Source organism: Tribolium madens, unplaced genomic scaffold (assembly GCF_015345945.1).
Source record: "Tribolium madens isolate multiple individuals breed KSU strain unplaced genomic scaffold, Tmad_KSU_1.1 Scaffold_71;HRSCAF=194;Tcas5.2_LG6, whole genome shotgun sequence".
NCBI classification, from domain to species: domain Eukaryota; kingdom Metazoa; phylum Arthropoda; class Insecta; order Coleoptera; family Tenebrionidae; genus Tribolium; species Tribolium madens.
This window is the reverse complement of record NW_025401041.1, coordinates 4,649,122-4,670,300: the sequence shown is the minus strand read 5'-3', so window position 1 is coordinate 4,670,300 and position 21,179 is coordinate 4,649,122. Positions and strand designations below refer to the sequence as shown.

Sequence of the window (21,179 nt, the reverse complement as noted above, 5' to 3'; positions counted from 1 at the left end):
GTTCAAGGTCGTCCGACCGATGAAATTATGCTAATTTATTTGTCATAGATTGTCGATTGTTAAAACGATAAATTGTGGGATTTGTGGCCGAAAAACAAGGGAAAATTTTGCGGGGAGAGGCTACAAAAACAGATTTCTACCTGTTTAATGATCTCTATTATGCTGCAGAACACATTTGAATATACACGATATATCTGAATGAATGCAATAATATAAATGAATTAAAAAAAAGGCAAGTCTTACTTATGTATTTGTATCACGCACACTAAACTTAAAAATATATCAAAAAAACGAGGAAAAAACAACAAAAACTGAAACGCAATTTAAAAACCTACAAGTCATATAAATACACATTTACCTAAATAAAACTATTTTCACAGATTTGTTTCATTAAACGATGTTTGTAGCGTGTTTTACACACTTTTAGAAAATACTTGGGAACTTATCTCTCTTCTTTCGCTAAACCTAAAGTAGTCACAATGTCTTTGAAAATTTTTAATGTCACTATCCGTGCCATTGAATACTTGAGGCCCTGTATGCGTTACATGACATTTTTTACGTCAGACTTGATCTAATCAAAAGTCACTTCTTCGGTTTTTTCCGCGTCCGCCGAAAGTGCTTCGATCAATGCATCCACGCAATTCTTTGGTATTAACGTACCTAAAAAAAGAAAAAATTACAGAAAACTGTACTCCCAATAAAAACTTCCAACTTACCAACAACTTTCAAATCATCTTTCGTTCGCAACCTAATCACTTGCATCTTATTATTATGCGTTCCATTCTTGCTCGCCAACACACCTTCCACTCGACTCCACACCGATAGTACCGACCCCGCGACCACATTATAGGTCCTCCTCCTCAATCCGACCTCGCAATCATGTCCCATATTAACATTCCGGCAATTCCCTCTCCAATACGCATGCGAACAGGTATTCACCGAACTGTCATATTGCTGCGTCCAGGCCTCCTCAGCATCGGCCGACTCAACCTTCTTGTACTTTTTCTCCAATTCGGCGAGACTCTCCTGTCGAAATTGCAATCCGGTATTTGGCCGATAAACCGAAAACATTTGCTCCTTCTTCGACTCGTTTTTCGATTTTTTCGGCGTGTTGCTATCCACAGCCACTGCCAAAATAGCGGTATGTTTGCCGTTACGAATCTGGTGGGACAAGTAGAAACCTTCATCTTCAGCTGTAAGCACTGAGAGTTTTTCGAGGGCTTCCGGCCACGACATTCCACGTTCTACGTGCACAGTGTGCAACTCAGTGGGGGCTGTACCAGTGGCGTGCTTACGCAGGAATGTGACAGTACGCACGCGTTTCACCATCTCACCACCAGCCCCTAAATCAAGGATACCCAAATCAAAACGGCCGGAACGCTTCGCTTGGGTGATAATAGCCTCCAAAGTGTCGGTAAAATATCTATAAAACAAATTAAATATCACAGATTACTGTAATACCGACTTACCTGAACAGTCTATTTTGTAACTCGACCGGCATCCCGAGTATTCTATTGAGGAACTTTGACATATTATTATAATCTTTATCGAGACTCAAAACCCCTGGCATATTCTCGCTATTGACAATGAGTCCCACCCCCACTAGCGCCGCCGCCACGTCTTTGAAGAAATCACCCTTGTAGTCACGTGGGGGTGGTACTATAGGGTTCTCATATCCCATGATTGCTTTCATAGTCGCCTCCAACGCCGCTCTTCCGTACTTATTATCGATATTAAATTGACTCAAATCTCTCGTTTCCGTCGCTCGTCGATCACCATGCGTCAACGCCCCCAAACTCTCTAATCTTTTCGCCACAATACTGGCAAATCTCCTCTCTCCTGCCAAATCCGAGATGAGGAAAATATACTCAGGGGCATTAACTTGGTTACTGCGATGCGTTCGTCCGAATTGTTGTATAGCTCTATCGGCCGACCACGGCAACTCCAATGTGATATGCACTCGTCTACGTTGATTCTTAACTCGTCGGTCGCTTTGTAACGAAATGCCACTAGATGCCGCTTCGGATATAATAGCAACGTCTTTTTCGCCATCCATGAAACGTTGTTTTTCAGTCAGGTTTAGTGTTTCAAGGGGGACATCGACTTCAGAACGACTTTCGTATTGGATACCTCCATCTTCAGTTTGCACAACTCGACCTTTACGACCTGTCATTTCTGCAACGTTTTCCGGACCGCCAAGTTCATCGATTAGTTGATCAAGGGTGTTGGGAGGGAGACGTTCACCCAATCGTTCTATTTTGTAGAGAATTTCGTCTTTCATTTGACATGCACGTTCGATGGCGTCCATTGGAGGCGCCGCCGGTTTCGAATCATTCGACATACCTCCATTTACTTTCGCTAAAAACAATAATTATAGGACCCTGTAATTGCCGGTAATACAGATTTCGTTACCTTTATTTGTCTTTTGTGTCAACAACATGGACAACTTGTCTTGTGTTGAGGTTCTCTTTTTTGGTGATTTCTTCTGTTTCTTCCCTTTCTTTTTATTCCGGCTCCATGGATCGTTATCAGAGTCACTATCGGAATTAAACGGATTAAAATCACTGCTGGCATTCGAATCGGAATGTTCTTCAGAAACCTCACTCTCCACATTCGACATGTGATACTCAGAGTCGGAACTTTTCGTCGAATCATTATCGCTATCTGACGTCGACCATTTATTCCGTTTCACGGCTCGAACCGCAGCTTGACGCACTAAAAAAGACCCGAGTTACATACAATTTGAGAAATGTTAACAAATTACTTTTACGCTTCCCGGAGGAACTCCCTTCATCATTCCCATTGGCCTTTTTCGAGCCGGAAATTGGCGGATCCAAGCCTAATAATCGTTGTATCCGGTTCCGGTCAGGGGCAGGGAAATGTTTTTCGACCAAAGTCTGGAAAACCCCCTTCGCAGTTGACACAAAATCGGTCAGTTCTCCATCGTCGCGCTCCAATTGTTCCAAAGTGCGTGCTTCCCCTGTACTTTGCAATCCGATAACAACGCATTTCCCGCATTTAATGGCCTCATGGGCCACCGCTACGGCATGGGGCACCTTTGCTGCGATACAAAGATACTTGAAGAAACGCTGATGGGCCGACCAAAATTGTCCCCACATTGTTTTCCTCATCCGGTTTTCGGCATCGACCAATTCTGCAGCTTCATGAAACTTTTGCATTGCTTCCACCCATAGTTTCACGCTAGCGTCGTATGTCTTTTCAAAGTCTTTCGACAATGGCACTTCTTCGATTTTGAAAGCGACACCGTGGAAACTTAATTGACGTGCAATGTACATGCCTGGAAATACAAAGAGTGTGAGACAAGGCGAAGCCGAGTCGAACTATACCTCGCAGTTTCATATCCATAGCTACAATTTCCATAGCACCGACACCACGCTTCTCGACGGCGGAAATAAAATCAGCGAATTCTTTGAATGGAGTCCCAGGGCCCCACATACCCAATCGTACCATATAAGCCATGTTACGGGGTTCAGAAGCCCCTGTGGCTGATGCATAAACGACACGTGCTTTAGGCAATTTATTTTGCAATTCTAAAACAGTGAGTCCAGTCTTAGTGGGCTTGGAGGAGCCCACTGGGCATAAATTTTTCGCTCGGTGACACTCATCGAAAATAATCAAACCATCGAAATCTTGCCCACACCATTGTAGCAATTGTTTCAGACGCGACTTGTATTTACCCCCAGCCGAATTACTTTCTCCAATCAATGCCGAATAAGTACTAAAAATGACCCCTTTTTTAATATTCCCATTCACGGCCGATGAGATTTTAGCATATTTGAATTTATTCAAAGGATGGACTTCGATTTTACCGGCCCCAATGTCTCTCAAATCTCGCTCGGCGTCGTATTTGAGATCATTGGAGACGGAGACCCAGATGGCCCTCTTACGGCCTTTTAGATAATTTTCAAAAATAACGCCAGCAATTGTTCGACCTTTGCCAACACCAGCGCCATCTCCAATAAGAAAACCAGCCCTTGAACCATCGGGAAGTATATGTTCATGGGCTTGAGATGTGTAAGTAATACTTTCGAGTTGAAGGGCCGAAAGAGCCCCCAAACGAATTGTCTCTTCGGGTATTGAAAGTTTATACCAGACGTCAGCGGGGGCTACCGAAGACAAAGAGGCCGTTTCGACCACAGGATCGGGGTGTTTTTTACCCAATTTAAGCTTTGACGGCATGTAATCAGAGTAGGTTTCGGCAACGCCGAGTTCCTCGTCGTCGACCTAAAAATTGTTTAAATTTATTACCATTATTACAGGTTCCTGTATTTTAAATAGCCAAAAAAAAGTGCCACATCGGTAATATAGAAATCTGTGGATATTTATTGGTTGTTGCTATGACAACCGTCAACTTGATGAGTTGGTAATTTTATTCAAAATATTACCTCTTCCTCTTCTTGATGATGCATGGCCTTCGCCCCCGGGTTCCACATTGAGGCAACAGCTTTATTACTTAATTGTGTCCCCCAGGGCGGAGCCCCAAACTGGTTTGAATACAGCAACGCTGATAAGTTCTGCAGAAATGGATTCTGCATGTGGGGATTGTTCATTCCCATTGCCGCCATTTCCACTGCCAACAGAAAATCCATTACAAGTCTGCCAACACGTAAAATAAAACCACTAAAAAATCAAAACAAGCGTCTGACATGCGTTTGAATAAACCAATCAGAGAAATTTAAATAAATTTCGATTCCTGCTCTGCTGTGGTTAATGCTACATCTACCTACTCGGAAAAAAATACAAAAAAAAAATCAAATAAAATCCATGCTTTTCGTGTTAATCCCTTCAATCCGTAATTTTGCAAAAATGGGGTCGAAACTCACAGTGTTTAAGCGAGTTGGACTTACTCTGCTGGAGAAATTGGGCGGCGTTGAAACCACCCTGTGGTCCTGAGGGCGGGAACATGGAGCCCATATTCATGGGGCCCCCCAAACTGCTGAGCATACTGGCCATCGCGGCCATACTGCCCATACTGTAGGGGGAACCCACTGGAAAATCTTTTAATTTTAACCCCAAATCCGACAAACACAACGAAAAAATCAAATCAAACGCAACTTACTCTGATTGCGCATCATTTCATAAGGGGGCATCGCCATATTACCCCCCATTTTGCTATTACCCCCCATGTTCATAGGGGGCGGTTTTGTATCGTTTTTCAGCATGTCTTCAAGCTTCAACTTCGACTCGCGGTTCTCCTGGATCGAAGCAGCGGCAGCTAGGTCTTTGCCCCCACCTGAATTAATAAAATTAATATTTTTTTATTTTTATTTTTTTAAATTGTAAGTACCAGGAACTTCGATCTTGTCGGGGTCCTCGTCGTCGTCAAAGTCGCTCCCGGACATGTTATCCAGCTCCTCATCCATGTTTTTCGTGAAAAATCCTCGATTCAAGTCTAATTCTGCAAGGAATTTAACCAGGTGATGAGTAATGCAAAGGGGCTAAATTTTTATTTTGGAGCAAATATGGCGCAAACCAACGCCCTAACACGACAAAGCCGTCCTAAATAAACCCAAACCGACTTATCAAATCGCATATCAATCTCTTAACACTCAAGAACCGATCAAAGAATGACTTTTTTTATTTTTTGGTTATGAATTTTTAACAATGCTTCGAGCTTGTAAAAAACGAGAAAACGGCCTAAAATCGCTCACAAATGACAAAATAACGGCTTCGCCTCCTATTTCAATCAAAATCACCCCGAATTAACTCAAACTAACCCGAAAAACTGCAAAAATAAACATAAAAGTGAGCGACTTGACTCATGTAAAAAAATGACATTAACATTTTTTCAAACGCTTTTCCCACCGAAATTACACGAAATTTCGGCGTTTTTACGCACAAGATAACAAGAAAACCGTGAGGTGAAGTAAATTAGCCCAAAAAAAGACTCACATTGCGGCCAAATCGCGGCATTATTTCAATTTATTCGACGAAATTATGCACTGGCATACACAGAAACGCCATTACCCATCGTGCACTGCAGACTACCAACATTGATTTCTAGTGACAAAAGAATGCAAAAAGCACCAAAAAGTTAGGGACTTTTACAAAAAATCTGGGGGAAAGTTGGGGAAATTTCGATTTCATGTTATTTCCCGCCGTGGTTTTCTCCGAAATTCCGGCGAAAATTGCGCAATTTTGCCCAATTGGGCTTCTCAAATTTACCCCCCGAGTGTTTCGCGTTAGTTGTGTGAAAATCGTGTGACTTAACCTCGAAATGTGGCCCGAGGTCGAAAGGGCCAAAAGTGAGAATCGCCACGAGTTGGTGCTCGGGGGCAACGAGATTGCTGAACGAATCGGCAAGGAGGGGCTAGATCCTGGGATTTTTACCCTGACAGGGTTGAACTACTTGGATATACATGAGACAAGTCTGGGGGCCATACCGGACGAAATTGCCAGACTGCAAAACTTACAGTCTTTGGTGCTCCACTCTAATAAACTAGAGAGTCTCAACAGTGGGGTCACCAAGTTACAAAAGTTGAAACTTTTGGATTTGGCGAGGAATCAGCTCAAAGAGGTGTCCCCAGAAATTGACAATTTGGTCAATATTGTGACTTTTAACTTCACTTTTAATTGTCTTGGGGACTTCCCCGAGTTGCACAACACCCGGAAATTGTCAGTCCTAGACTTGTCTAACAATAAATTGACAAAATTCCCTCAGGTGTGTAATGAAGGATTGTCAAATTTATCCGAATTGAAGCTCAGTGAAAACGAAATTGGGACAATCCCTTCTGAAATCGGTCACTTATCAAGTCTAAAAGTCCTAGAATTGGGGCACAATCAAATCAAGTCTCTCCCAGGCGAATTATCCGATTGCACAAAACTCAAAGGTTGGTAAAATTGAGTGAAAAAAATCACTTATTAGTTTTTCTAGTCTTGGGGTTGAAAAATAACCCAATTTCTGACCGCCGTCTCCTCAAACTCATCGATCAATGTCGTACGAAACAAATCATAGACTACGTCAAGGCCCACAGCCCCAAAACTGCAACAAAAACGGAGCAAAAGGGGGCCACGAAGCCTACCAAAGACTCGGAAAGTGACAACGACGAGTACAAACACACAATTCGGGTCCACTACGCCAAAGAAAGCCCCAAAATCATCCTAGATGAGAGCGTCAAAACTGTGAGAGAATTCCTAGTGGCTTGTCTCGTCTCTAGTGTCACTTTCACCGAAGAAACTTTTAAAAAATTCATCCAAATTCAGAATAAACTCCACGAAACAGTGTGCTCTAAACGAAATTCATCAACAATTGCCACTCACGATTTCGATAAATTGGTAATTCTAAAATTGTGTTATTCACACAATTAGTAATGTGTGTTTTGTAGCCCCCAGGAGACCTCAAATACACGACTTTGCCTCCCACTGAGCTCCAAATCCAGCCTCTTAATCGCCCCAATTCTATGTCGGGGGCTGACCTCTTCACTAAACTCCAAACCGAAGCCAATAATCTACGCAAAGAGAAAAAACGCAACACCTATTCGGGGATTCACAAATATTTGTATTTAATCGAGGGGCGGTCGCGATTCCCCTGTCTCGTAAACTCGCAAGGGACTGTAATCTCCTTCCCCCCGATTACCAACTCAGAAGTGTCCAAAATCGAAGTTGGTACTAAAAATTTACTAATTGAGGTGACAAGTTCCCTGTCTTTGCATTTGTGCAAAGTGGCGATGGAGACACTTTTGAGGGAATTAGTCATGTTGGTGGGGCACGATCTGGAGGTCACACAAGTCAAAAGCACGGATGTTGAGGGTAATTTGAGGGTGGTTTACCCCTCGAAAACCGACTTGGTTTTTGAAGGAAACGAAATTAGAGTTGTTAGGGACTAAACTTTAATTTATTGATTATAATAAGTTTTTTTTTTTGTATTTGATACATTTAATAAAAGGAGACTTTTCTTTGGCTTTCAGGGGGGAATTACCCACTCTAGTGTTGTTTTTTCACGAGTTTACGTTCGTTTATGTCAATAATTGCGATATTTTTGGAAGCCACCACAAGGTGTAGGAGGGAAATCCCCGACTTGACCACAGCCACCGGCGCTGATAAGTACACAATGATCTTAAACAGCGAAATCCCAACTGGAATCAACTCAATTAGATTAAATCGCCCCCAAATACGGTTAATTACTAATTGTGGGGCCTTGGGTGAAATGTAGTAAGTACAAAGCGGCGTAAAACGCCTCGTTTCCGGCACACATCCAGAACAAAACAGTCCGATTAGTGTAATAAATACTCATAATTGGATTTTCCGACATATCGATGAACTTGTGACTGGCCTTGCCTTGCAAAATCGATCTGAAACAGTATTTTATCCACTTTTCCTCACGATTTTCCCACTCACGCATGTAAATAAATCCAATGACAGGCAATATCAATACACATTGAGACTATAAACCAGAACATGTAATCGGGGTACAAGTGCGCCAGGACGGCGCACAGCCCCATGGTGCCACACCGATCGGTCAACTGGTCCAACATGGCCCCAAATTTCGTACTTTGGTTGAAATATCTGCGAAAAACAATTCGATTATGCCCCAGGCATTATCACCACTCACCGGGCGGCATGACCGTCAAAAGCGTCCAAAAGGGCAGACACCACGTAACAAATTACAGCAATTATGTGGTTTGTGGGCATGTAATAGAAGGAAATTAGGGCCAAAATAACGCGGGCATAGCCTGAAACATAACCGGACAAATTGAGGTTAAGTGACTCGGGCAAACTCACCGATCAAGTTTGGCACAAACAGGAAAATATTTTCGTCTCCCATTTTCACAAAAAGTTGTTTTTTTGCGGAATTGCGTCCTCGAAATGGAAATTAACGGATTTACATCGATTGGGTCACCGCACATGCGTATTGTTGGTTGCCTAACCCGCTAACTTCACTCCACATAATTTGTTTATTTTGAGATTAAAAGATAATTAATAATTACACGGACTTGAGTTGTTTTGACTATTAATACTAAACAAACACTTGAAATAAATCAAATCGTTTAAATAATCGTAAATTGTGTCTCAAGTTTGTTATTATTTGTCAGGTTGGTAGTAATGTTTTTACGTCAAAAAATTTTCCGGTAATTACGCTTAAAACAAAATTTTTTTGTGCTACAATGTAGTGGTGATGGTTTAGTTTCGTTGATTTTGTGTTTTTGGGGCTGCTTGTATTTTTTAGTAAATACCTGACGTCACTTCGGCCCGAAGTTGTCCCCGTGTGCGCATGCGCCCTTCCAAGGTCGTTTGAAAAGTGGCAGGTTATATGATTCGAGTGTACCAATGGTCTAATCCCCGGAAAAGACTTTTTTAATCGTCTGTGTCCCCAACTTGGGGTGTTGTTTAGTCCGTGTGATGCCCGGAAGTCCGGAATAGTGGCAGTTTTCCGGTGCTTCGTCGCGATGTTGTGTCACGTGACGTCATCGGTTGTCATTTGTTCGCAAAATGTGTTGTAATGGCCGTCGTTGAAAATGTGGAACAGTTCGCGTGAAAAAGCCCCCCAGACGCCCCAAAACAACTAAAATTGTGTGTTTTGTAGACTTGTAAATTTGTACAAATGTGACAGACAGTTTGATGCTCGATCGCGATGCGTCCCTTGCCGTGAACGAGTGCTCCATTTCGAAGCGTTGTCGGTGCGGAATGGCCCCCTCGCCGGAGAACGACTCTGCCCCCAAGGCCCCTGACAAGCCCCGACACGACAAGTGTGGCCCTAAGGAGAACAACAAGGACGACAAGGTGAGGCCCCCGCCCTGCCCTATCACCCCACCAAACGGGCCCTTTTCGCGATATTTCAACAATTTGAGACACTGAAAGGGTACTTGTGGGGGTCATAAGCCCCCTGGTGTCTCAATTTGCCGTTTATATGACTGGTGACGTAGCATTTTTGGGCGTAATCACCCCCTCTTGTTCCAGACTTTGTCCGATTTGAACGACGGCGAACTCAAGGGGCTGTTGGACGAAGCCCTGAATTACAAGAACCCCAAAGACAGGGAGGGCAAGAGTAAACTGTTCAATCACCTGTTGAACGAGGCTGAAGAAGACGAGAGGAATGCACGAGCAGCTCGTGCCGGGGGCTCCGAATTGGTCAGATATTGTAACCCCTCAGCAAAGCGAAATTCAAGACATCGGAAAAAACCGAGCTCAATTTCGGAGAATATGATGCACGGAGGGAGTCTCGATAATTTGGCCAAAGAGGAGCTCTTTGAGACTTCCAAACATAGGACCAAAAAGAGTGTGAGTGCGAGACAACGAGAAGGGGGTAAGTCTTAAATTAATCACTTATTTTTATTAATTTATTCATTAAAAGGGAGTCTACCGTGTAATGTGAATTCAAGCACGATTGGCCCCGAATACCAATTTCTTGAAGAAGCTCGCAAGAAGAAACAAATGTCGGAGAAGAAACCAGAAGTTGTTGAAGAACAAAGACTCCTCGAACACGATACTCTCGATCAAAACTATCAAGAGAAAAGCAACGAATTGCAACAACAGTATAAATTTACAACACGGGCCTCTCTTCAAGTCAGTAAGTATTTTTTTTTTTGACAAGTGACAGCTAGAACGCGATGACATGCGAAATCTCTCAAGTTGGCAAGCGTGCATAAATGACACTAGATTTTTGCCAATAAAATTATTATTACTTGAAATGGGTGCAGGAAAACGAATGCATCGTTTGGTAGATGTTTCAGAATACGAAGACATTGATCGAAATCGGACCGTGGAAAAGCAAGGGCTGCAACCGAGAGTACCAGTTTTCCATGTATTGATGTCTAGGGGCGGCCCTTATAGTAAGTACTTTTCCATAGTGACGATTTCGGCCAAAAAACAAAATTTCTTCACTTGGTGATTTCAACTTTGCACGATTGGCAACACTTGTTATTTGATTTGCATTTTTAATGTCAATTATTAAATTGGGGCCTCAGAAACCCTCCCCAAACTTACCCTTTGGCAATCTAGTGATTTTGGTGTAGCGCGGTTGGCAGTGCAGTTAAATTGTGCTAGTTATTTGGATTTTTACAATTTTTTTTTTTAGAAAAAAGTGAATAATTAACTAAATTGGAACGTTTCATATATTTGCGGTGATGAACAATTGATTTAATAGAAAATGTGGTTAATGTTTTACAAATCAGGTGATTATTTACCACCTGCACGTCAGTGGTGACTTGATCAAAATAATGAAAAAAGTGTGGTTATGTTTGATTGTTTTTAATTCGTGTGAAACTTGTTGCAGACGAGGTGGACGGCCCCATTCAAATCCCCCATTTGGAGCAGACAGTCGATAGGAAAAATTGCGTTCCGAATAAATCGATTGCACAAATTGTAGGGCCTGATTGTGCTGGAACAATTCGTATTTCGAATGAGTTGTCAAAGGTATGATTTTGTGTCTAAAATTTACGTTTTTGTGATTGTTTGTTTGTGTTAGAAGGTGGACGAAAATGGTAACGCCCTTCATCAAACGTCGCTAAAAGCAAAGAAAAAGAAAGTTTTGACCGATAAAAACGTTGTTGTTTGTAATGCCGAAAACGTAAAGGGGCACCGTAGCGACATCATCAACGATATGGAAAAACTAATGGAGTTTATCGGTATTCCCAATGACCAATCTGAGAAAAATCGCTCGATTAAATCGAAATTAAATCGACATTCGAGCGACGACACCACCAAATCGAAAAAACGTGCACATTCGTCTAAATCGAAAGACAATCGATCGAAATTGAAAAAGAGCAATTCACTCGGTGAGATTTCCACGACGAATTTAGACGATTTCGAGTTTAATAAAGACAATGTTGTCTTACGGAACAATAAGAATGTTATTGATAAGCCTCGCGAACGTCGTTCGTGGGGTAACATGGAGCCTCTACCCCTTCAAAATCTATACAATTCGGCTGAGAATCTTGAAAGTGCCGAATTTCGTGTCGTCACCAAGAAAAAGAAGAGTAAAAAGCGTCACAATTCAATCAGCGGTCGTACGAAAACATCATCTAATCCTAATTCGAAAAGTAGCGTTCGTGGACCGTCACCACGACGTAAATCGGCGTGTTCAGTGCCCCATAGCGAGAAATCAAACGATTCATCAGATGTCGATTCGGTGCATTCGTTACCTATTGATACTCAAAGACTTGATTTGGCAACGTCGAGACCGATTTCGTATGCTGATATGGCGAAAACAAACGATAAACAAACGAAAGAGAGAAAATTGAGCGATAAAATTGTGCCAAAAGAGACAATTACGGACGGTAGATGTGCAATTATTGCCACCGTTCCCGTGTGTGATTCTAGTGTTAGAAATACGCCACCTGATTTTCATAATAGTAAGAATTTTCCAGCGATTACGAAACAAGTGTACGTCGTCGCAACCGATAAAAACAAGTGTAGCAATAAGGTGAAAAATGTGAATGTGAAAAACGTTAAAAATAACGTTAATAAAATGGGCGGAGAACCAACGAATGAGTTTAAGGTAAGTGGAGGAGGTAATATTACAGTCATGTGGTTTAAAATAAAAAAAATGATTGGTTGTCATACATATCTTACAGTAATAATAATAATAACAACACATATCAGAGTTTAATTATTCAAAGGATTAAATTACGTTTCATGTTTATCTGCTAAATTTACGACTGTTGCATAATGGTATTAAATAACGCTGACATGCTATAAATTATGTTTTGAATCCCAGTGATTATATGGAAAAAAAAGAAACTATTGTTACTTAATTACCTAAATTCTCTTTTATTTAGAAAGTGGTGGAATTTTTAGTCTGATCTTTTGTTTTAAAAAATAATTTTGTTTTAATAATTGCTATTTTTTTAAAATTTAGAAAAAAAAGTCGTTACAGCTTATTGATTAAAACATTGAATTAAGCTAATTAGAAATAATGGGATTTTATTTAGGTTTAGTATCAAATTTCGCTCCGATTTTGTGACAGAAACGGTGAGATTTTTCATATTGATCTCTTTTTTTTTTAATACGAAATAAATAAAACGGTTTTTTTTTTTTTGGTGATTCTGAATTGTTGAATTTTTGACATAACTCCGTAGTAGACGACTTTTTTTATTAACATATTTATTTCCCAAAGAATACTTTTAAGGAAGCTACGGTAAAAAAATTAAAATTATGATTGAAGAAAAACTTCAGCCCTTTTTACATCTGTTTTGAAAATAACTTTTTATAAATTTTTTTAATAATTTTAAAAATATGCATAATTGTTTTTTTCGTTTAAACAATATATTTTTGAACTAATTGTTTATGACACATTTAGTTTACGTCCATAGTGTACAACCTACAGGGTGATTGTAAATGATTGTTTTTTTTTCCTTAAGTTGGTGTCAAATTTAAAATTTTAGTTTGGCAACCATGACTTTCAAATTTAAACGTCAAAATTTTATAGACAATTGTCACTCATTTGCGACGGGCGACTGCATTCAGATATAGAAAAGATAATTCAGTGTTGCCAATAGATTTTTTTGTCACATTTTTTAGTCACCCGGTATTTATACGTAAGTGTTATTAAAAAAAAAATCGTTTCAGTGTGTTTTTGAGATATATTTTTGTACTTTGAAGCACTAAATTTTGTATGGTCCTGTTTTTTCAACACATCAAAAAAACAGAAAACGGTGAAATACGCGTTTTTTTTATTTTTTGCTTTCTGGTATAACAAAATGATTGACCGATTGACATCTCGGTAGGTCATGCATGCAATTCAAATTCAAGGTGGCAACATTTGATCTTTGATAGTTCTAGTTTATTCATTTTTGTGCGATTAAAACCACTGGTTTACAAATTGTGACATTTGTTGTTTTTTTGTGCCTTTTCTCTTCTATCTCCTTTTTTTTTCACATTTCTTCCACATTTCTTTCGGACAAATAGGTTATGCTATTTTTTCAGACTGAATGTCATTTTTTATGACTTATTGCGATCTAAAAAATGTTCACCTTAGTAACATTTTTGGAATTAAAATTGCAGTCTAGTAGTTTACACTCTCAACGCCTGCCTAGATGTCAATCATTATGAAACGTTCTATACAAGGTGCGCCTGAACTCGCGCCCCAGAGAAAATTTTCAACTAAAGTAAGATACCAAGAACACAGAAAAAATGTCTAAAAAATTCTATCTAAAATTTAACATTTATTTTTTGACATTTGACATTTTTTTATGTGTATTTAATGGTACTGATGATCTTGTATATGTATTTTTACATTATTTAGTAAAGGTACATAAATTTTACCAATAAAAGCTACAAATAACATTAAACAGACTTACAATTCAGGATAGAGCTTCCTTGTTTCCTCTTTTAATAGCCTATAACAAAAAAACTTGGGAAATTATTTTTCCAACAGAAATAAATGTGTGCAAAGTGCAAAATTTAAACTCTCATAACTTCAAAATTTTTATAGATAAATTTTTTTTAACATTTTTTACATGTTCCTGGCATCTTACCCTATATGGCATTTTTCTCTGGGCCGCGAGTTCTGGCGCATCCTGTATGTACAGTAATTTAAAAAAAAAAAAGAAGAATCAAACTGGAGGCGATAATATTATGTTTTAAAAATGATTTTATTTGACATGTTGTTTTTTAAGATTTATTCAGCCTGTATAAGAGTGAAAATTAAAAAACAAAACATACAAAACAGATTTTTAAAGAAAAAAGAACTTTTTGGGATCTTACCTTATATGGCATTTTTCTGTGGACACGAGTTCTGGCGCAGCCTGTATTTTTAATTCGTAAAATAAGATTTTCAAAAGTTTGTTTTATCAAAATTTTTGTATATGGCCTGTGAATTTGAAATTAAGTTGGCAACATTATTATTTTCTCGTCAAATCTCAGTAACTCAGGGCTGCCAATTGATTTTTTGTCGATGTTATAATATTCTTCAAACTTAAGACAAAAAAAGTTGAAGCTTCGAGTGATGACAGTGTATGAAATAAAAATAATGCCATTGTTGTGGAATTTCTCTCAGCCGCCCCCCAATCAGGAGGATTCCGACCCGATGATGGGCTACAGCAGTTCCTTACCGCCGGACATCCCCGACGTTCAAACAATCGAAAAGATGCAATTGATGAATCAAGGTTACGACAGCCCCCTTAACAACGGCAATGACTGTAGTGTAGACTGTGATAATCCATGTGAAAGAACTACGATAGATAACAACCATCATCGTCCTCCGGTCGTCATCTTGAGCGGTTTAGGCAACAGCAAAGAGGTGCCGGGATTGGTGTTCGGTTTCGATATAAACGAACAACTACTTTCCGAAGATAACAATAAAGAGTTTTGTTGCGACGATTTCATTTCGCGATATGTCGCACCGGAAACATACACGACAAAATCGCACAATCACGATAAAATTGTCCATTTTATTGGTGCAGGTAAGGAATTTGGAATTTTCGAATTTGAGGTGGGTCTATAGTTTGTTTTTTTTTTTTGCAGCCTGGGAGGAAGCACTTGTGAATTTATCGAACGGTAAAGTGCAGTACTATGATGACTTGCTATAAATACTAGTCAAATTGTGTATAGTGCAATTGTGGGAACAATGCTCGAAAAGGGTGACTATTTATTTTGATTTTTAATTTATCAAGGGGTCGATTAAGATATAAATAATGTAAAATTTGTAACATAGCTGTATTATGTACCAAAATTGTAGGCTTTTTTGATTTTTGAAGACGCTGTGCATAGTGTAGGAGAGACACGTCGTATCGCTGTAGCGTTTGTATAGATTATGGAAGAAAAATCATAAAAAAATGTTTGATGTATATTAGACATGTATATCGGGCGTATTGTGGCATTTAAGTGGAATTGCAACGTACAATGCGCCCCCATCTTAAATAGATATCACGTTAAAGTTGGTCTTTAACATTGTTTATTTATTTTTTTGATTCAAACCACGGTTTTACTCTTTGAAAATCACAATTTCAAACAGCCAAAACCGTAATTAATTAATGTAAAATAGTTGTATTCAAGTGCGCTAAGTCATTTTGATTTTTTTGAATAACTAGAGAGTCTAGCTAGTAATGCGCTAGATTTTATACCGATGATATAATAATCGAATCGACGGCTCTGGCAACTGTAGACCGGCTCGATTTTATTTTTGTTGTAAAGAGAAATTGTTAAATTCATTTCAAGCTTGTACTTACTCGTACAGTTGTCTCTCTTTGGGTAACTTTAAGTTTGTATTTGATTAAAATTTATTGTTACACTTTTAAATATGTTTACCGTGAACAGAATTTAACTATGTTCATTGCTTTGATAAAAATATACGATTATTTATTCAGACACGCTGTATATAATAGTTCGTAGGGAATTTTTAGCTTTCACACACGTGGTTGTCAATAGAATGACAGCTAACCTCAAAATTTCGCCCGGATTGTTGTAACGTCCCATTGGGGCTCCTGTGGGTTTATTGGTTCTTTCATTGTGTGTTCAACAAACTCGATGTTGTTCTCATCATCGACTAGAATCACGGAGTGGGTGCGTGTCCCATAACCCCCTTGTTCCATCCGCACGTAAATAGCGCTCAGGAAATCAACCCCGAACGGGGCTCTTGTCTGCAATTCGGGGTCGGGGAGGTGCAAGTCTCGACATTTCAACAATTGGATTAGTTCGTGGACTAGTTGAGGCCGGTTGCCCCCATGTTTTGTGACGATTTCTTGGAATTTTTCCCCCCCGATTTTGACTTTAGTGAAGGGTGATTGGGGGGTACTGTTTCCGAAAGCGAGGAATTGGCGTCCGGTGTAAGTGAGTGTGTCTTCAGGGGAGTTACTGTGGTGATAACAAATCACATCGTTTGAGATTTCTAACATGAATAAATTGAAAGCGCTAAGTTGTTCGGGGGCTAGTTTTGCGATGTATTCAGTGGCTGTTTGCTCGCTTTCGAGGTAGTTGTAGACGAGGGGGCCTCGACCGGCTTGTGCTTCTCGTTTGGGGGCTCCAGTGACGTTCAAAAGCGCCGCGAATTTCACCATTTGGGGCTTGAGGGACAGTCCGAGCCACATGCCGCCCTCGCGTCCCGGTTCCATGTCCCGACCTGGAAAAACGGGGCTCATTTTTAGGTTATTGTGAGTGGACTTTACCTCCGATTATGTTTGTGTGGGGACACCGGAAGGCTTGTTTGGCCGGTCTTTTGTAGTACTCGTCCCGGTTTGAGGCCACGATTAGTCTATAGCCCCCTTTAGGGGGTTTGGGGTCCGTGTAAACAAACAAGATACACATTTTGACCCCTTCACGGTCACACTTGAACTGACTGAGTCTCTAACGAGATAAGACATGTGTGTGCATTGTTTCGTATATGGAAAACCTTCAACTTTAGGAATTGTGTCAAGGCTCAAGGTTAGAACATAACCTCAAACTTCACGGTCGTTGTTGACGAAATGCGAGAGGATTTTTGTGAGTTTTTTCAATTTGTGACACGTACGAGAGTGGAATTATGACCGAGATTTGTTCGAAGGGTAAGTAAACTTGAAGGGGATTTGGGAAACGGCTGGGTAAATGTTTACATTACGTGATAACGCTTATCAGAGGTTATTGTGTGAGTGTTTGACAAGATTTGCGATTATTGTGATAGGGTTTATGATATTTTGTCGCGTCACGGCTTATCAGTTGCGATAAGAGTGAGTTGAGACCCGTGCAAAATTGAATTTGGCGCTTGTTTATTGCCAACATGTATGATGACGTCAAGTTAGCCAACATGTATGATGACGTCACGGTAAAGGGTAGTTCACACCTGTCAACAAAAAGGCGACAATTTCAAAATGTTACTAATGAATTCTCAACAATAAACTATGTTCTCGTTTACTGCTGGTAATTTTGCACAAGTAATTATTCGAAATAAAACTAGTGACACGTAAAGTAAACGTGTGAAGCCGCCTTTAGTTGTCGCCAACCTGCAGTAGCAAAATTACTAAAGTCGCGGTCAATTCATAGTGACCACTTTCCTATGTAAATTTGTAAAAATTGAGTTGTGTAAATCCGACGTTAAACATCCAATTGTTTTTTTACTTTCATAGCTATCAAAAATGGCAATTCTAAAAAAGTCGGGTACTTCACATACATGTTTGTCAACAAAAAATTACCATCTAGGATTTGAACTTTTAGGAAAATTAAGTTTTTTATGTTGTTTGTAACTAGAATTTTCAGAAGTAATTTTGAATGTCTATGGTTGGTAACACCGTGTTGCTGACGGTTGACGTTTTCTGTCAACCTACTGCTGTCAACTATCAATTAAATTATCCATTCAAGTTGACAGGTGACTTAACCTAATTTTTGACACTAGTTACGATATCTTTTTATCTTTTGTTTGTCACCAGAAACCAACCTAACCAAATTTATGGCAACCTATTCACGAATATCCCTAAATTCTAGGGAGTAATTTCTTGTTGATACGACAATATAAAATCTATTGCGCCTGTCACAATTATTGACATTTCTGCGACCAACTTTGACACAACCCACATAATAGAAGTGGCGTGCTAAGTGCTGCCAACTTTGAGATAAATTAAATGGCCACTATGAATCCACCGCGAAGTTTTATTCCAATTTTCTGTAATGTTAACGCATTAATAATAATAATTATACGTCATTAAAGTAAGGTTGGTATTAATGAATTCAAGATTTTTTCATCTTCGCCACTGAAAATTCAGAAAAGTTGTTGAAAGTAATTTCATTGTTACCAAAATTTGAAACAAAAAATACACTAGTTTTTTAACGTACCCAAACAAGTTCGTTAATAGCCTTGTTAAAAGCGTAAAACAGAAGAAAAAAATCTTTCAGATTAAATAAATTAGTAATTGGGTTATCGGAATTTATTCTGATAACAGATTGTACTAATGGGTCCAATAAAAGACGATTTCATCAATTTTTTCGAAGTAGTCGTTGAAAGGGATCATTTTAAGGTGGCAATCATGCAAAAATTCAAACAATCCTAACCTCAAATTTCCCTAACAATTATTTTTTCAAATAAATGTGTCCCCAGGTAGCAAAAAATAATTAAAATTAACAACGTAATTAACAAAGGGTGGCTAACAACAAGTTTTTTGTCGTTATTAATGTACTTAAATTTGTTCTGAATTTTTTATGTAAATCAGGCTTTAAGTTACAGATTCATTTAGACTACTTACTACAACCTATTTGATGCACATTAATATGAAAAAGAGTATATTTGTGTTTTTTGTGACATTTATAACAAAAATAAACATTTGCTTTGCTAATATTTATTTTTAGAAAAATAATAATGATTCATCCTGTCTGAGCATTCACACAGCGAATGTTTATTATTTAATTTTATAATTTTCTGCTATTTATTAAGTAATTGCATTTTGTGCATTTTGACCTTAATTCGCCATTATTCTCGCTTATTGTTCATTGTATTGCTCCTTATCAGTGTGATATCCGCGATATAAAAAAATTGTTTGTTGCCCAGTTAAAAAAATCAATTATCTCGCGGATAACCCAATTATCACTCTTATTGAAAATGCTACTGAGTTGAGTCACGATGCGAAAACTCGTCCTGAAGCCAGGTCTGAAAAAAGATTTTTTTGTTTTCATTTCTGTAATTTTAAACAGGTCATCCTGAAAAACTTCATATTCAACTCCTCCACTTCAAACAGAAGTACAATTGGGACTGTGGCATTTCGTGCGTGTTGATGGTCCTCCCAAGGAGGCAGCGTCACCACTTGTTGAAGAATTTCACCAAAATTTGTCAAGAAGAAGGAGTGTATGGGAGCACGTGGACTATTGATTTGTGTTATTTGTTGAAACGGTATCAAGTTGGTCATGTTTTCTATACAGTCACTTTGGGGGTACATCCAGGATACAGGGGTAACAGCTTCTACCACAATATTTTAACTAAGGTATGTCGAGTTGTGGTGAAAATGGGGTAACCATGAAAATTCAATAGGACGAAGCTCGGGTCAACCAGAGGTTCGAAACGGCGAAAACTAGTGGTGTTTTGGTCGAAAGAGCATCAGTTTCGATGCAAACCCTTTTGGATCATTTAATCAACGGTCCTGTGATTGTCTTAACGAATGCGAGACTTCTAAATTGTGATGTTTGCAAGTTGAATAAGATTTCGACCGAGTTGAGGAAGTGTATACCGTGGCCTATACCTTACCAAGGTCACTATATCGTATTATGTGGGTATGAATTGGCCTCGAAGAAAGTCTACTATCGAAATCCGTCGTTTGGTGATAGTAAGAAAGCTAAAAAATATTGTATGGAACTCTTGGTAACTCGTTTTGTTTCAGGAGTGTGTGTCATGTCGGTGGATGTTTTGGAAGAAGCAAGGAAGAGTTACGGGACTGATGAGGATGTGATTCTTGTGTATAAATGATTTTCTAATATATTTTTACGTTTTTTTACTTCTAGTTTTCTTTTTCACTGTTATAAATATAACTTTATTTCACTTTCTTTGAGCTTCTATGTGATACTGTATATTTATTTAATCTGTCAAATAAATAAAAGAAAATAAATAGATTGGAAAATTATTTGAAAAAATACATTTCCCCATTCCCAAAATTTGAACGTGGTCACAAAAAATTGAGAATACCTGTTCACGTTCCTATGATCATGTTATTCGTGCTATTTGTTAAATAAAATATCGAAATTTTTGCTCGAAAATTATTCAATTTCACGGAACGGCGATGAGGTGTTTTGGAGGGAATTTTAAATTTAAATTTACCGTTAAAATACCATTTCGGATTTCTATAATCCTGTTACACCTGCTAATTTTTAAATAAAAATATAAATTTTTGCTAAAAATCGTAAAAATTGAAAAAGTATCAGGAGTACCAGGATCACATAAACGCGGAAAGGTATTTTGGCGGGAGTTTTAAATTTGAATTTCCCGCCAAAATACCTCTCTTCATTCCTGATCCTTTGTAAATAAAAATTTAAAGTTTCGCTAAAAATTGCAAAATTTTTTAAGTAGCAGGAGTAGGTATCAGGAACACAAATGCGAAGAGGTATCCCAAATTTAAAAAAATATCACAAAAACAAGCTTCATTAAAAACAGTTTTCTTTTTTCTACAGGTTTCTGTAAAATTTTAGAAATTTGAGGCATAGATGACACTAGTTGCATTACAGAAAACTGTAACACAGATTTGAACTCAGGTTTTACAATTTTAATTAAATTTTTAAAAATTTACTCACCTCTTTCAAAAGAAAAAATAAAAAAAAAACACTGACTTTTTAGG

General features: G+C 38.8%; 6 protein-coding genes across 10 annotated transcripts; 3 read left to right on the top strand and 3 right to left on the bottom strand.

Annotated features, from left to right (window-relative positions):
- Nucleotides 1-137: 137 nt before the first annotated feature.
- Nucleotides 138-6,024, bottom strand: LOC123008602 (protein strawberry notch). 2 transcript variants are annotated; one of them, XM_044404482.1, is made up of 11 exons: nt 5,914-6,024; nt 5,309-5,419; nt 5,081-5,254; nt 4,845-5,018; nt 4,407-4,591; nt 3,348-4,245; nt 2,765-3,298; nt 2,413-2,715; nt 1,470-2,358; nt 717-1,423; nt 138-660 (listed from the first exon to the last, which is right to left on the bottom strand). In XM_044404482.1, the coding sequence occupies exons 2-11, from the start codon at nt 5,382-5,384 to the stop codon at nt 572-574; spliced, it is 4,029 nt and encodes a 1,342-aa protein (XP_044260417.1). In that variant the 5' UTR covers nt 5,385-5,419; nt 5,914-6,024; the 3' UTR covers nt 138-571. The 2 variants fall into 2 exon arrangements, with proteins under 2 accessions (XP_044260417.1, XP_044260418.1); XM_044404483.1 differs by having other exon boundaries at nt 4,845-5,009.
- Nucleotides 6,025-6,077: 53 nt separating this feature from the next.
- Nucleotides 6,078-7,922, top strand: LOC123008605 (leucine-rich repeat-containing protein 47-like). Its single transcript, XM_044404488.1, has 3 exons — nt 6,078-6,851; nt 6,896-7,296; nt 7,347-7,922. Exons 1-3 carry the CDS (start codon nt 6,239-6,241, stop codon nt 7,845-7,847), a joined length of 1,515 nt encoding a protein of 504 aa, XP_044260423.1. The 5' UTR covers nt 6,078-6,238; the 3' UTR covers nt 7,848-7,922.
- On the bottom strand, nt 7,834-9,392 carry LOC123008610 (CDP-diacylglycerol--inositol 3-phosphatidyltransferase). The gene is made up of 5 exons (XM_044404494.1): nt 8,743-9,392; nt 8,573-8,693; nt 8,359-8,526; nt 8,146-8,312; nt 7,834-8,096 (listed from the first exon to the last, which is right to left on the bottom strand). Exons 1-5 carry the CDS (start codon nt 8,783-8,785, stop codon nt 7,945-7,947), a joined length of 651 nt encoding a protein of 216 aa, XP_044260429.1. The 5' UTR covers nt 8,786-9,392; the 3' UTR covers nt 7,834-7,944.
- On the top strand, nt 8,972-16,266 carry LOC123008604. Of its 3 annotated transcripts, none has more exons than XM_044404485.1 (8): nt 8,972-9,741; nt 9,919-10,264; nt 10,313-10,528; nt 10,683-10,790; nt 11,234-11,373; nt 11,429-12,457; nt 14,957-15,362; nt 15,424-16,266. In XM_044404485.1, exons 1-8 carry the CDS (start codon nt 9,580-9,582, stop codon nt 15,486-15,488), a joined length of 2,472 nt encoding a protein of 823 aa, XP_044260420.1. In that variant the 5' UTR covers nt 8,972-9,579; the 3' UTR covers nt 15,489-16,266. The 3 variants fall into 3 exon arrangements, with proteins under 3 accessions (XP_044260420.1, XP_044260419.1, XP_044260421.1); XM_044404484.1 differs by having other exon boundaries at nt 8,985-9,741; nt 11,426-12,457; XM_044404486.1 differs by lacking the exon at nt 10,683-10,790 and having other exon boundaries at nt 9,002-9,741; nt 11,426-12,457.
- On the bottom strand, nt 16,141-17,516 carry LOC123008607 (transport and Golgi organization protein 2). Its single transcript, XM_044404490.1, has 2 exons — nt 17,064-17,516; nt 16,141-17,017 (listed from the first exon to the last, which is right to left on the bottom strand). The coding sequence occupies exons 1-2, from the start codon at nt 17,200-17,202 to the stop codon at nt 16,341-16,343; spliced, it is 816 nt and encodes a 271-aa protein (XP_044260425.1). The 5' UTR covers nt 17,203-17,516; the 3' UTR covers nt 16,141-16,340.
- Nucleotides 16,376-20,343, top strand: LOC123008609 (protein GUCD1). 2 transcript variants are annotated; one of them, XM_044404493.1, is made up of 4 exons: nt 16,376-17,438; nt 19,552-19,838; nt 19,886-20,177; nt 20,232-20,343. In XM_044404493.1, exons 1-4 carry the CDS (start codon nt 17,417-17,419, stop codon nt 20,315-20,317), a joined length of 687 nt encoding a protein of 228 aa, XP_044260428.1. In that variant the 5' UTR covers nt 16,376-17,416; the 3' UTR covers nt 20,318-20,343. The 2 variants fall into 2 exon arrangements, with proteins under 2 accessions (XP_044260428.1, XP_044260427.1); XM_044404492.1 differs by lacking the exon at nt 16,376-17,438 and adding an exon at nt 17,473-19,505.
- Nucleotides 20,344-21,179: the final 836 nt, after the last annotated feature.